Raw genomic sequence first — 15,772 nt, 5'->3', positions numbered from 1 at the left:
TGTGGGTGGTATTATGGGATGTGTGGGTGGTGTTATGGGATGTGTGGGTGGTATTATGGGATGTGTGTGGGAGGTATTATGGGATGTGTGTGGGTGGTATTATGGGATGTGTGGGTGGTGTTATGGGATGTGTGTGGGAGGTATTATGGGATGTGTGTGGGTGGTGTTATGGGATGTGTGTGGGAGGTATTATGGGATGTGTGTGGGAGGTATTATGGGATGTGTGTGGGTGGTGTTATGGGATGTGTGTGGGAGGTATTATGGGATGTGTGTGGGTGGTATTATGGGATGTGTGCCTGCTGTGTGAGCTCCATGCGCAGCTGGGACAGGGCCTCCCGGTGCTGCTGGTTGTTCAGGTCACATGTCAGAGCTCTCTCATAGTATCCAGCTGCTTCCGTCAGCTCGCCCTCGGCTCTGTAGACCAGACCCAACACGCCCAGCGCCTCGCCGTCATTCCCGTCCCCAGAGAGATGCCGCTCTGCGATCTGCTTCAGTTTCTGGAGGAGACAAGAGCAACAGCAGCTGGGGACTCACTGAGGAATAGACTGGGTCAGAGCAGATTGGACTAGATTAGATTACATCAGATTAGATTAACATGCATGCTAACCTCTGCACACTTCCTGCCATCCACCGTGTTCACAGCTGTCAGCAAACCCTGCAGAAGAGAAAACACAGTAAAATAAATAACGAGAATACCTTCAGCAATAATCTGTGTTATCAGTCATTTTGCTTTCTATAAATGCCTCTGCATGCACACTGTTGATGTATTAACACACACACACACACACACACACACCTTGGTGTAGTGTGTGATGGCCTTGGCTTCCTGTTTGGTGTGGTAGTGGTTGAACTGAGCGTAGCGCAGGTGGACAAACTGACGAATGTATTTGTCCCTCTCTGATGACATCATCAAGGCCCTCTGGAACAGCTCCTCGGCTCTGGAGACACAAATTCATGAACTTATACACACTAATGGACAGATGAAAGATGGACAGAAGTTGTAAGTTTAGGAGAAAAAAATTAAAACTCGTTCTTTTCCTGTAGGATCCAGTCAGAAGGAAATCCTGCTGGTTTGAGCCCAGAATCCCAATCTTCTCCTCAGAGCCTGGACTCTGAAGAGACATTGCCATGACTTGGGCCGATTCAGAAGGGAAAAAAATTGTGATTCTGGGTTAAAATCAGCAGGATTTCCTTGTTCCTGAATCCAATTGCAAGTCATGACAATGTCTCTTCAAATGGAAGCTACTTTAACTTCTCGAAATTGATGAGGTACAGTGTACCTCATGAACACCTAAGATGCTATGGCAATGGGGAGCCAGGACGTCAGGACCGAGGAGAGAGTTTGTCGTCTTCCCACTCCGAGATTGGGTACCAAGCCTGACTTTAACACAAGGGCAGCTGACCTGAGAATGAAGATCTTAACTAAGATGGAATCCTGGAACCTCTTCCACTTGCCAAGGCTAAGAGACAAAGTACCACCTGAAGATCTACTGGAGGATGTGAATGCAGCACTGCTGACTATCCTGGAGATGCTCAGCTACAAGATGAACACCCCTAATAAAGGGCAAAACCCTCCATGGAAGAGATGTTAGCCAGCTGTCTGAGCCAAGGAAAGGGATGGTGGTGAATAAAGGACTGAAAAGAAATACAACAAGTTGTCCATAACTGTGTCACCGGAGACTGCCAAACAAAGGCTCACAGCCCTCTCTACCTGCCTGAAAAGGTACACAAGAGATGTTGAAGCAAAGAGAATAAACATGATGCTCTCCACTGAACCATCCAAAGTCTTCTCTCAGTGGCAGGGTAGTAACTGAGAACAAACCCAGCTAGGCCTGAAACTGAACAGTACTAGCCTACATTAACACTAACCATCACAATGGCCTCGAGTGATGAGCTGCTATGTGAAGACGTCAGGCAGCAGAAGCCCAGTGAGGAGGAGGCGGTGGCAGCATCATGGAGGGAGCAGCCCCTGCATGGTGTGGACCAGCAACAGACAGCGGACGTGGCTGATATGGAGGAAACATCCCAGAGGCTGGAAAAGGCACAGAGGCTCTGATCACGGCCCTCAGCAGCAGATCCACAGGGGCCGGGCTCTACCAGAGCAGGCAGAGGCCCCGGTGCCGGCTGTGCAGAGGGGCCCCCGACACAGTACAGCACATCACAGCAGGGGGCGCCATGCTGGCAGCTACAGCAGACATGGAGCGCCATAACCAAGCAGCTGGCAGAGTGAACAGGAACATCTGCACTGAACCGGGGCCGGACGTCCCAGGGCCGACATGGAGGACACCTCCAAAGCTGGTGGAGAACCACAGAGCCCAGATCCTGTGGGACGTCCAGACCCAGACGGATCATCTGGTGGCTGATCCACCAGACATGGAGCTGGTCCACAAACAGCAGAAGGAGGCAGTAGTGAGAGATGCAGCGAGCCACAGCAACATCAGGAAGAAGGAAGACGAAAAGCTGGAAGAAAACCAAGAGCTGAGAGAGGAGCTGGAGAAGATGTGGGCAGTGAAGGCAGCAGTGGTGAGCCACAAACTGGGAGAGCGAATCCAGCAGATTCCAGGAACAACATCTGAGATCTCTGTCCAGAAGAGCACAGTCTTTGGAACAGCTTAGATACTACGCAGAACCCTCAGGAACCCAGGCCTCTGGTAGAGGAAACCAGCTTGTTGTGCAGAATAACACACCGTTGTATTATTCTGTGTGTGACTGTATATATTTTTCATGTATTTTTTTATTTTCCATGTGTGTAAAGCACCTTGTAAAATTTGTGACAATGTTTTAAAAGGTGCAATATGAATAAAGTTTCCTTACACACATGACACACAGGTGACAGGTACCTGTTTAAATCCTTGTTCTCTGCGTACATCAGTGCCAGATCAGTCATGGCGTAGACGAAGCAAGGCCTCAGTCTGACGGCTTCTTCCAGGTGCTGGATCATCAGACGCCTCCAGTATTTCATCTCTGGCATTAGATGGTATAGAACATTGGGTTACTGTTTTTTTCTTGACAGCTTAAACACTAACAGTGATTCTTGGAGCACTATCTCTGAAACTGTTAAAAGAATACTCTGACATTTTTGGCAAAATCCTGTTTTTCCGACTTCCCAAGACTGAGATAAGATGTGCAATACCATTTTCACGTCTGTACGTCCATTGGTTCCAGGACGTGATCCACTGACACATGTTCCACTGTGTGGAACATGTGTCAGTGGATGTGTCAGGTTTATTTTTTCACTTTGATGGACTCAGGCTAACAGCTCCCATACACTTCAAGTCTTTATGCTAAGGTAACAGGAAATGCTACTCATGGGAATTGAACCACTGGACATATAGAGGTGAAGATGGTGTCCAACATCTTGTCTCAGTCTGTGGAAGACATAAAAGGGGGATTTTGCCCAAAATGTTGGAATATTCTTTTGAATTGAAACTAAAGACTCTGTACCTCTGCCTTTCTGCATTTCCTTAATGTCCTACCTTGTTTTCACTTTCTGGTTCTCCAAGCAATTTCGTTCCCTGCTCAAATGATTTCACCCTATTATTTTATGAATTATTATACTGTTACATCTTTGCAATGTGTGTGTGTGTGCGTGTGTGTGTGTGTGTGTGTGTGTGTGTGTGTGTGTAGGTACCTTGATTGAAGAAGGGCATTCTGTCATACAAAGCGATCTTCTTTTTCCTATAGCAGAGAGCCAGTTGATGGTGGATGAAGGCTGACTTGCCGTTATTTTCCAGCACTCGCTGCAGCAGGTCGATGGACCGCTCCACTTCACCCTGCAACAGTAACACATTTGTCCTTTTCACAATTTTTTTCAAGTCATGGTCTTCAGTTTGTCCCCTCTGGTTCCCAGTATTTCAACTCCCTGATTGCTGATCAGCCAACACCTGCAGTCCATCTGCAGTATATCTTACACCAACTAACTCCTGCAGAACTAAGTACCACAGGATTTTTTTCCTTTGGACGCCACTTTGTTTGTCGTGTTCTTTAACTGTCTTGTACCAAGACCTCAGGTTTTTCAGTTTTTTCAGCTTTGGTAGACCTGTCTCGTGTGTTGGATCCCCACCGCTGCCAGCTCTCTGACTGTATATCACATAACGTCCTCATGTGGTCAGACAGTGTGGATTAGGCGTTGGACGTTGTCCTCTGTCCAGACGGCGAGCAGAGCCCTGATGTCCTCGTCTGACCAGGACTACCACTTGTCCTCCATTTTTCTTTCCTCTGTTATGTTTCTGCTACAAAGCCAGCTGCTGTGCTGACATCTGTACTTATCAGCTGAACTGTCTCCCCGCCCACAGCCAAGTAAGCCCCGCCCACCAGCCCTAGCTCCGCCTCAGAGCTGGGTTAGCCCTGTCTGGCCCATAGTGATTCTCTGGGCCCTCAGCAGCTGGAAACTGGCCAGGACAGCCCCACTGAGGAGCCAGCAGAGACCGGAGGAGACCGTGGAGACACAGCTGAGCACGCCACGAGCACGCCATGTCTGGAGCCACGGGGGAAAGGCGGCTAATTAAAGTATCATTTCCGCAATTTATGGCCATACAACTCAGTGCTGTGGCCGTAGGTGCTCTGCCATTGTGTTTACATAATTACCTCATTATAAAAAACAGATACTTAATTGAAGCTTTCTAGCGTAGTTTCGGGAGCAGGACCACACCACAACCACACCTCTTCCGGCATTGCATAAATTCTCCTAACCCCTTCCTCCCCTGTCACTCTCGTACTCTGCACGAGAGCCGAGACACGGCAACTTTGTGCCCTAAACTCGAAGCAAAATGCGAATTAAACTTTACTCGGCAGCCACTCACCTCACTTCAGCATGGAGGTCGTTTCCCTCTCTCCTTCGGAAGACGACTCGTTCGACTGGGATCAGGACAATCAGGCCCAGAGTTTTAATCAACCCTCCTCCGCGGTGCCAGCACCAGACGAAAAGCATCTCTCCGCCGCTTCGGTGCTCGAGACCCCGCTTCCGCCATCCAAAATCCGGTCAGTCCAGCCAACACAGTTTCCTCCATAAGTGTGTATTCCGCCCGGTTCATGTCTCCTAAATATCCAAAATCATCTCAGTCCATTATCATCGTCGGACGCTTCCTCCATGTCCCCAAGCCTTCCTCGTCATTTCTCTGCCGCCGCTCTCCCACTCTGTCGCCCCAAACACGTCTCAAATTCCCCGCCATGGAGGCAACACTCCGGCATCAGAACACGTAGCAAGTCGCATCGTTACCACGCTCCAGCAAAGTCCCCATATGGCCAGTTTCCCTCAGAAATCTCCGTTCGGACCGTAGCAGCTCTTCACAAAACACTGAAACATAAAGGAATCCCATTTCATAGAAACGATAATAAAGGAAAACTTTTTAACATTCCGATGTCGGCCCAACACCTAGCAGCTGCTTTCCGGATGACGTCACCACGCCCACTATGTCATCACGTCCTAACGTCACCACCCCCGCCGCAGTTAAACGAACAGTTCACAGACATTCCCTTGCTCAAAGTCAGCAGAAAGACACACCTCAGAAGAAAGAATACATTGCAGCTAGAACAAAAAAACAGACAGCCTCTTCCTTTATCCAGAGCAGACAACCACAAGACGGCTCTATTCCAGCAACCGCTTCCTCAAGCACAGGCTCAAGGCACCGGGATGCCAGCGCCCTCTGCAGCCCAAGTCCAGCAACAGCAACAGATTCCTCCAGCACAGGATTATGGCACTGGGATACCAGCGCCCCCCGCAGCCCTATTCCAGCATCAGCTTCCTCCAGCGCAGGCTCCTGGCACCGGGATGCCAGCGCCCCCTGCAGCCTTATTCCAGCAACAACAACAGCTTCCTCCAGCGCAGGCTTCTAGCACCGGGATGCTAGCGCCCCTGCAGCCTTATTCCAGCAACAACAACAGCTTCCTCCAGCCCAGGCTTCTGGCACCGGGATGCCAGGGGCCTTCCACAACTCTAAATCAGCTAACACTAACCCTAACCCTTCCACAGCTCTATTACAGCAATAGCAGCTTCCTCCAGCACGGGCTTCTGGCAATGGGATGCCAGGGGCCATCCACAGCTTTATTCCAGCAACAGCAACAGCTTCCTCCAGCACAGACTCCTGGCACCAGGATGCCAACACCCTCCACAGCTCTAAATCAGCTAACACTAACCCTAACCCTTCCACAGCTCTATCGCAACAATAGTAGCAGCTTCCTCCAGCAGTGGCTTCTGGCACCGGGATGCCAGGGGCCTTCCACAGTTCCAAATCAGCAACAGCAGCAGATCCCTCCAGCAGTGGCTTCTGGCACCGGGATGCCAGGGGCCTTCCACAGCTCTAAATCAGCTAACACTAACCCTAACCCTTCCACAGCTCTATTCCAGCAAAGTAGCAGCTTCCTCCAGCAGTGGCTTCTGGCACCAGGATGCCAGGGGCCTTCCACAGTTCCAAATCAGCAACAGCAGCAGATCCCTCCAGCAGGAGCTTCTGGCACCAAGATGCCAGGGGCCTTCCACAGCTCTATTACAGCAATAGCAGCAGCTCCCTCCAGCAGTGGCTTCTGCCACCAAGATGCCAGGGGCCTTCCACAGCTATTCCAGCAACAGCAGCAGCTCCCTCCAGCAAAGGCTTCTGGCACCGGGATGCCAGGGGCCTTCCACAGCTATTCCAGCAACAGCAGCAGCTTCCTCCAGCCGTGGCTTCTGGCACCGGGACGCCAGGGGCCTTCCACAGTTCCAAATCAGCAACAGCAGCAGCTTTCTCCAGCAGGAGCTTCTGGCACCAAGATGCCAGGGGCCTTCCACAGCTCTATTACATCAATAGCAGCAGCTTCCTCCAGCAGTGGCTTCTGGCACCGGGATGCCAGGGGGCTTCCACAGCTATTCCAGCAACAGCAGCAGCTTCCTCCAGCAGTGGCTTCTGGCACCGGGATGCCAGGGGGCTTCCACAGCTATTCCAGCAACAGCAGCAGCTTCCTCCAGCAGTGGCTTCTGGCACCGGGATGCCAGGGTCCTTCTACAGCTATCCCAGCAACAGCAGCAGCTCCCTCCAGCAGGAGCTTCTGGCACCAAGATGCCGGGGGCCTTCCACAGTTCTATTCCAGCAATAGCAACAGCTTCCTCCAGCAGTGGCTTCCGGCACCAGGATGCCAGGGGCCTTCCACAGCTTCAAATCAGCAACAGCAGCAGCTTCCTCCAGCAGCGGCATCTGGCACCGGGATTCCAGGGGCCCTCCATAGCTCTATTCCAGCAACAGCAGCAGCTTCCTCCAGCAGGGGCTTCTGGCACCAAGATGCCAGGGGCCTTCCACAGCTCTATTACAGCAATAGCAGCTTCCTCCAGCAGGGTCTTCTGGCACCGGGATGCCAAGGCCTCCCACAGCTCTATTCCAGCAACGGCAGCAGCTTCCCCTAGCACAGGTTTCCAGCACTGGGATGCCAGGGCACTCCACAGCTTTTTAGCAACAGCACCAGCTTCCTCCAGCAGGGTCTCCTGGTACCGGGATGCCAGGGCTCTCCACAATTCCATAGCTCTATGCCAGCAACACCACCAGCTTCCTCCAGCACAGACTTCTGGCACAGGATGCCAGAGCTCTCCACAGATCTATTCCAGCAACAGCACCAGCTTCCTCCAGCACCGACTTCTGGCACTGGGATGCCAACACTGTCTGCAGCTCTTATTCAGCAACAACAGTCGTTTCCTCCATTCGGGGCTCCTGGCACCGGGATGCCAGCACCCTCCTCAGCTCTATCCCAGCAACAGCAGCAGTTTCCTTTATTCGGGACTCCTGGCACTTGGATGCCAGCACCCTTCGCAGCTCTAATACAGCAACAATCGCAGTTTCCATCATTCGGGGCTACTGGCACCGGGATGCCAGCACCCTCCTCAGCTCTATTCCAGCAACAGCAGCAGTTTCCTCTATTCGGGACTTCCAGCACCGTGATGCCAGCATCCTCCTTAGCTTTATTCCAGCAACAGCAGCAGTTTCTTCCATTCAGGACTTCTGGCACCAGGATGCCAGCAACCTTCGCAGCTCTAATTCAGCAACAACCGCAGTTTCCGTCATTCGGGGCTCCTGGCACTGGGATGCCAGCGCCACCTGCCACTCACATCCAGCTGTCGCGGCAACTTGCAATTAGCCGAAGTTCATGGCACCGTGATGCCAGCGCCCCCTGCTAGCTACCAGAATTCTCATGATATTCTGAAACATCACGTCCACTTTGCTTCCGACGCAGCAGCCCAACTTCATCAGATACCGGGGCACACTCGATAAGGAAATCTTTTACCGCATCTTTGCGCCGTGCAGCCTTCTGCGCTCTCCGTGCGTAGCGCCCCTCCCACCCAGCCTCCTCCTGCTCTATGGCCGCCCACGCCAAGTCATTTCATCCATTCTAGAGCAAAAGCAGAGCCCTGCTTTCTAACCACAAAATTACGTGGATCGTCCACTTCTCGGATGATTTCTCATAATTCGCCACCCTCATCATCACCAGCTTCGGGTTTGCCTACACTCACTGCAGTCTTCCCTGACCTAGGAGTGTCTCCGTCCTCCGAGAAAACAGAGGGCCCCTTCACATCTTCGGAATTCCTCGGTGTCACACCGGACACAAAACAGCTGCAAGCTTCTCTTTCAGTCATGAAGCTCAATCGAATCAGCTTCCGAATTCGAACGTCCTCACCCCTTAGTGCACCAAACCCCAACTTCCTTTTCTTTTAGGCCACCTCCACTTCGCCATGCATATCATTCCCCAGGAGCAAGCTTCATCTCCCACTTGCTATCCATCGCTGCTTCTGTTCCGTCCCTTCTGGACATCTCACAGTCCCAGTCAGGCCGAACTCCATCCGTGGCTCAACCTCCCCTCAATCTGGGATGGGATTACCTTCTTTACGCTGACCATCTGACTCACCTCACGACATTAACTCTTATACCAATGCTGCTCCATCTGCCGGTTCCTTGGGGGTTTCTACGATGGAAGATGGTTGGCAACAGAATGGTTGCTCGCTAGCAAGTGCTAGATAACATCCCACATTATACATATATACCTTTTATTGTTCATGTTCTGTGTTTACAACATCTATTGCACGTCTGTCCGTCCTGGGGAGGGATCCCTCCTCTGTTGCTCCCCTGAGGTTTCTTCCTATTTTCTCCCCGTTAAAGGGTTTTTTTAGGGAGTTGTTCCTCATCCGATGTGAGGGTCTAAGGACAGAGGATGTTGTAATTTCTGTAAAGCCCTTTGAGACAATTCGTAATTTGTGATTCTGGGCTATACAAATAAATAAAATTGAATTGAACTGAAAATTGAATCCCCAACGCTCTTCGAAATATACCCCATCGTAGTCGCTGCCATCCTTCGGGGACATGATTGGTTTTGCAAGTCTATCCTCCTCTACTCCGATAACCTGGTATTCATTACATCATCAACAAAGGTCGTTCCAATTCCTCATCTATCATGCCGTTCATGCGTCGTCTAAGTTGGCACTCCGTCACTCACCAGTACATCCTCCGAGCTGCTCACGTCTCTGGTCACATCAATGCCATTGCACATTCGCTCCCGCTTCTCGTTCAAGAAGTTCAGAAGCTTGACCCCTTACGCGGTCAACTACCCAACAACGGTCCCTCCATATTCGGCTCCAACGTTCAATCGTAGACTGCGCCTTAATACCGCTGATCATCTAATCCAACTCCACTCAATTCCGTCTCAAGTAATGAAGCTTTTTGGGGATTCGTCGTACCCGGAGCTACGGCGGATTCCCTAAGAAGCTTCCCCACACGCAGCCGCACTACAAGACTATCAATCAAGTTCAATTCACTTCGCAATAAATCGTTCAAACGTTCCTTGTTGTTGGTGTGGTCCTTGCTCGTGAATTGAAGCTTTCTAGCGTAGTTTCGGGAGCAGGACCACACCACAACCACACCTCTTCCGGCATTGCATAAATTCTCCTAACCCCTTCCTCCCCTGTCACTCTCGTACTCTGCACCCTCCCTCCCACCCTGTGTTCTCTCCCTTCTCCTCTCCTGTCTTCGTAGGGTCCTAAGGGGGGTTCGTCGTACCCGGAGCTACGGCGGATTCCCTAAGAAGCTTCCCCACACGCAGCCGCACTACAAGACTATCAATCAAGTTCAATTCACTTCGCAATAAATCGTTCAAACGTTCCTTGTTGTTGGTGTGGTCCTTGCTCGTGAAATAAAGGTTGTCCTCTGTTACATCAAGCATCATATTGTGTATATGATGTTTCTGGGCCCAGGCCTGTTTACAATATCAACATGTAAGTCATATACAGCCCCCTCCAAAAGTATTGGAACAGTGAGGCCAATTCCTTTATTTTTGCTATAAACTGAAACATTTGGGTTTGATATCAAAAGATGAATATGAGACAAGAGATCAACATTTCAGCTTTCATTTCCAGCTATTTACATCTGGATCTGATACACAATTTAGAAGATAGCACCTTTTGTTTGAACCCACCCATTTTTCATGTGAGCAAAAGTATTGGAACATGTGACTGACAGGTGTCTTTTGTTGCCCAGGTGTGTCCCATTACATTGATTATGCAAACAATAAATAGCACTGAATGTCGTTTCAGATTTGGGTTTTGCCTGTGCAGACTGCATTTATAGTTAGAGGTGTAACCAACATGAAAACCAGAGAGCTGTCTATGGGTGACAAAGAAGCAACTGTGAAGCTGAGAGAAGATGGAAAATCAATCAGAGACATTGCACAAACATTGGCTATAGCCAGTACAACCATTTGGAATGTCCTGAAGAAGAAAGAAACCACTGGTGTACTAAGAAACAGATGTCGAACAGGTACACCAAGGAAAACAGCAGTAGCTGACAACAGAAACACTGACAGCTATAAAGAAAGACCCTAAAACAACTGTTAGTGAAATCAGCAACAGCCTCCAGACAGCAGGTATAAGGGTATCACAATCTACTGTTCACTGAAGACTTCATGAACAGAAGTACAGAGGGTACACCAGAAGATGCAAGCCACTCATTAGCAAGAAGAATAGGAAGGCCAGGCTGGAATTTGCCAAAAAAAAAAAAAAAAAAAAAATACAAAGATGAGCCTCAAAAATTCTGGGACAAAGATTTATGGACTGATGAGACAAAGATTAACCTTTACCAAAGTGATGGAAAGGCTAAAGTTTGGAGAAAGAAAGGATCTGCTCATGATCCCATACATATAAGCTCATCTGTGAAACACGGTGGAGGTAATGTCAAGGCTTGGGCTTGCATAGCTTCTTCTTCATTGAAGATGTAACACATGGTGGCAGCAGCAAAATGAACTCAGAAGTCTACAGAAAGAGTTTGTCTGCCAATTTAAAGAAAGATGCAACCAAACTGATTGGGAGATCCTTCATCATGCAGCAAGATAATGACCCAAAACACACTGCCAAAACAACAAAGGAGTTCATCAGGGACAAGAAGTAGAAAGTTTTAGACTGGCCAGGTCAGTCTCCAGACTTAAACCCAATGGAGCATTTTACCTGCTAAAGAGGAGACTGAAGGGAGTAATCCCCCAAAACAAACAACAACTGTAAGAGGCTGTGGTGAAAGCCTGGTAAAGCATCACAAAAGAAGAATGCAAAAGTTCGGTGATGTCAGTGGGCCACAGACTCGATGCAGTTATTGCAAGCAAAGGATTTGCAACTAAATATTAAGTCTTATTCACTTTAATCCATTTTAAGTCTATCTGTTCCAATACTTTTGCTCACCTAAAAATTTGGTGTTCCCGTTACAAATAATGCTATCGTCTAAGTTGTGAATCAGATCCAGATGTAAATACCTGGAAATGACATGTGTTCATGTGTTTGCTATAGCAAAAATAAAGGAATTGGCCGCACCTTTCCAATACGTTTGGAGGGGAGTGTATCACACAGTTTGAATCTACCTGTACACGCAGGTATTTGGCTACGTAGCGGGTGATGTGAGGGTGGTCCGGGTCGACCTCCAGCGCTCTCTCCACCAGAGCTTCAGCTTCTTCATGTTGCTGATAGAAGTGGAGCCTCAGAGCCAGCAGCATCAGCAGCATGCCGTCATCAGGGCTGAGCTCCAAGGCTCGGCGAAGCTGCCTGATGACCGGAGAATCCTCAGCTTCCTCAGATGTTTCTTCATCTCTCTGCAAATCAGACTCAAGTGAGCAAACCAGTTGTTAGCTAACATTAGCTAGCTAATGTTACAGGAGAAACAGGGAGTTTGAACCCTGGTCTCCAGAGGCAATGTCCTGTTGTTTATGCAGTCCTCCACCCCATCTGCCTCCTAATGCTTTATACTACATCATGAAACTTGCAAAAGTGACATTTCAATGGGTCCTTGGTTTGCAGAAATGTAAAATACCAACAGTTTTTCCTGGCAACTGGACTGAATTGAGCTTTCTGTTAAGGATGCCTGGACTGCTCATCTACATTTCCAATTGCAAGTCAGAGATCAATCAGTCAGTTAAGTAGATGTACCTGTCGAAGGCGGTACAGGGCGATAGCGTAGCCGCTGTTCCACTCGCTGTTGTCAGGCTGCAGCTCCATGGCTTTGCGGAAACATTGGATGGCTCTGGGGTAGTAACGTATCGAGAATTTGAGGAAGGTCCAGGCCTTCTCCCCATACACCTCTGGATGGAGAACCGAGGGAGAACTGGTAGGGTTCCTTAACTGGAAAGAGAAGAGCGAGGGAGCAAAAGGGAGAGAGACAGAAAGAGAGATAAAGAGAAACAGAAGAACCTAAAAATCCTTGGAGACACAAGTTCCCTGAAACAGGATGTAGAGCTCGTGGCCTGAGATAGTCCAGTAACACGACACTGACCGAAGACACTCGGAGTGGTTTTGCTCATCTCCTTTTAAAACCCTGTGAGTGTGTGTGTGTGTGTGTGTGTGTGTGTGTGTACGTACCAGTATGTCCTCCACCCTGCCGCAGTATGCCTCACAGAGTGTGTAGTCTCCGGTGTGGTAGCTCAGCCAGGCCAGGTCTCCGTACGTCACGATGAGCCACCGCTCGCTCTCCTCACCAAAACGCTCCCTGGTTCTCTCCTCTGATTGGTTGAGGAGAAGCACCGCCTCCTCCGGTCTGTCCTGCAGGTACCTGAGGAGAGAGGGCAAGATGGCCCATGTTGAAATACATCCCAGTTGCTGTATTTTTGCTGTTTCTTATGACCATGTTCTTTCTTATGATCCAGTTTATATAATCTAATTTGTTATATAAACACCATGACCAATGAGAACATCAGAGACCAGCAGACTCATAAACTGTGTCTTGTCTGATATCCCAACATGGTATGAGGGCCAGTATAGGGGCCAGTATAGAGGCTGGTAAGGGGCTAGATATGGGGGCCAGTACGGGGGCAGGTATGAAGGCCAGTATGGGGGAAGGTATGGGAGGTTATGGAGGCCAGTAATGAGTGGGGTAAGGGGGACTCCTGCTGCTCCTGTTGTCATTTTGTCTGCTATTAAGTTTTCTTGCTTTTTCTTCATAACTGTAATGTCTGTAATTTGCTCACTGGCTTGTCACCTGTTGGCCACCTGGTTGGCAGGAATGGGCGCTCCTCTCTCTGCTCCTTTTCCCAGTTCAGCTGTTTTGTGTGTGTGTGTGTATGTGTGTGTGTGTGTGGAGGGGGTTTCTCTTTGTCCATTATGAGGATGAAGTTAGGGGGTGTTGTCCTGTTTGTTGTAAACATGTGGGCATGTGAAGCCCTTTGAGACTGTAAACAGTGATGCTGAGCTCTACATAAGCCTGAACTTGAACTTCCTTGCTGATGATATTTACACACGTCCTGACTCGTCTTTAGCCTTGTGGTGTTTTTAGGGTGTTTTGCTTTCCACAGCCAATTATCAGCTGTGTGGTTTCTGAATGTTCAGGACTTTGTTCGCTGCAGAAGCAGAACATTATAAGGCGGCTGCTTCAATCGGAAATTCAGATTTTGGTTCTGTATTGTGAAATCTTTAGTTCCCTGCAGGATTTGCTTTCAGAACCACTGTTATGTTTTAGTCTGACCTGACGTAAGCCAGGAAGCTGTAGGAGTGGTCGACAGTGTCCCGCCGGCCCGGACCCTCGTCAATTTGTTCCTGCAGTCGAGTGCTGAGGTCCTCCAGGTCCATGTGCTCCTTCCTCAGATCCCACATGAACCGACTCTCCAGCTTCAGCAGCCTGGAGCGCAGAGCCCTGTCTGCTTCACTGAGAGAGAGAGAGAGAGAGAGAGAGAGAGAGAGAGAGAGAGAGAGAGAGAGGGAGAGAGAGAGACAGAGAGAGGTTTTTACGTTGCTTCAACAAGCAAAACAAATCTGCAGACTAACGACTGTGACTGACAAGGAACAGAGGACATTAACCGGGGAAACGCGGCACAGAAACACCTGAGAAGAAAGAAAACATGGTGCCACCAACGCCTTAGATAGAGGACGTTCAGCAGAGAGTAAACTACTGAACAAGTTAAATATCAGCAAGAGTTCAGGAAAATATAGAAAATTTATTTCACGGCAAATGGAAAGCGTATGTCCAGGTGGTTCTATGTTTTTTTATTTGAGTCCAGCTCAGGAGCCGCCAGCTGGTTCTCACAGTTCAGACAGAACCGGTTCTACCCAGTTCTATTTCTATGGTTATAAATTACAGTCTAACATCATGTCTGTAAAGTGTTGTTATGGATCCCACCAGAGTTCCTTGGCAAGACACGCCCACCAGTGCTGTGATTGGTTATAAACATTTGTTGGCCTGTTGCCCGTTTGTAAAACAGACTTTACGTAATCAGCCAATCAGAACCCTGATCTTAAACCCTGTGGGTGGGTCTTACCCAGAACTGTGGTGGGATCCATAATAACACTTCACAGACATGGTGCTGAATTGTAATCAATGTCTGATTGAAATTTAACCGTCGCAACATAACACACAACACCACACACACACACACACACACACACACACACATACACGCACACATACACGCACATACACACATGCACACACACACACACACACACACACACGCGCACACACACACACACAGACACACAGAGCTTGTTTATCTGCTCAGTATTGTTCACTGAACAGAAACATCAGCTGTAATCTTGTAATACTAAGTGATGTCTAACAAAATGCTGCTGCCATGGCAACGCTGTCATTTTCAGTTGTAATCTCCCAGTAAAGCACACTGAAACTGAATTGAGAGAATTTTAACTTTACAAAGCTCTTTATGACTTATAGCAGTAATACAGACAAAAAATCATGTACTTGAATGCATCACGAGGAGGGAAGGAGATTATAACAGATAGTTTTATAGTGTGATAAAGAATTTCATATTTTGTAGATTACTGAGGAGAATGTTTGTAAATTGTATCTCAGGATTAGGCAGCTTTTAAAGAAGTGAACTCACCTCATGTTGGATTATTCTGGATTATCCCTGTTAAAGCTGTGAGGGCGAGTGGAGAGAAGTGACAGTCCAACAGCTCAGTGGGATTATTAATACCTGTGATGATGATGAAGATGAAGATGAAGAGAGTTAGAGGGTGGTGATTTCTGTTGTTTAGAAACTGGTTGGATGAGTTTCATCCAGACTCAAAAGAAAAACAGTCCTGACAGGAAACGAAACTAAGAGTGGTGCCTTCAGGGTCTCGTTGGTGCCTTCAAGTACTTCTGTTGGATTTCTCCGACACATTAAATTCCTAATTTGCTTCATCAACAACAACAATAATTGTTGTTGTTGTTTGCCTCTGTGTCGCGGTTCAGCTTGCACTCAACAGTAGGTTTCGTTTTCCTTAAAACCCAGTGTGTGTGTGTGTGTGTGTGTATGAAGTATTTTACAGACTGTATTTATCTTATAGAGGACCAACCAG

At 48.6% G+C, this 15,772-nt stretch overlaps 1 protein-coding gene across 1 annotated transcript; it reads right to left on the bottom strand.

Moving 5' to 3' along the window:
- Nucleotides 1–268: 268 nt before the first annotated feature.
- On the bottom strand, nucleotides 269–15,605 carry LOC115377547 (interferon-induced protein with tetratricopeptide repeats 5-like). Its single transcript, XM_030077359.1, has 10 exons — nucleotides 15,313–15,605; nucleotides 13,944–14,123; nucleotides 12,845–13,034; nucleotides 12,416–12,607; nucleotides 11,854–12,081; nucleotides 3,632–3,773; nucleotides 2,841–2,964; nucleotides 797–938; nucleotides 608–655; nucleotides 269–497 (listed from the first exon to the last, which is right to left on the bottom strand). The coding sequence occupies exons 1-10, from the start codon at nucleotides 15,315–15,317 to the stop codon at nucleotides 282–284; spliced, it is 1,467 nt and encodes a 488-aa protein (XP_029933219.1). The 5' UTR covers nucleotides 15,318–15,605; the 3' UTR covers nucleotides 269–281.
- Between the last annotated feature and the right edge of the window lie 167 nt (nucleotides 15,606–15,772).

Source organism: Myripristis murdjan, chromosome 19 (assembly GCF_902150065.1).
Source record: "Myripristis murdjan chromosome 19, fMyrMur1.1, whole genome shotgun sequence".
NCBI classification, from domain to species: Eukaryota; Metazoa; Chordata; class Actinopteri; order Holocentriformes; family Holocentridae; genus Myripristis; species Myripristis murdjan.
This window is presented reverse-complemented; position numbering and strand designations above follow the sequence as displayed.

Bases quoted from the DNA above. Each gene is read 5' to 3' on its own strand.
- LOC115377547 (XM_030077359.1), bottom strand. The intron at 3,774-11,853 runs GTAGATTCAAAC...TTACTGTTGCAG, and splicing joins CCAAATACCTGCGTGTACAG to GGTGAAGTGGAGCGGTCCAT. The intron at 498-607 runs GTTAGCATGCAT...TGTCTCCTCCAG, and splicing joins ATGGCAGGAAGTGTGCAGAG to AAACTGAAGCAGATCGCAGA.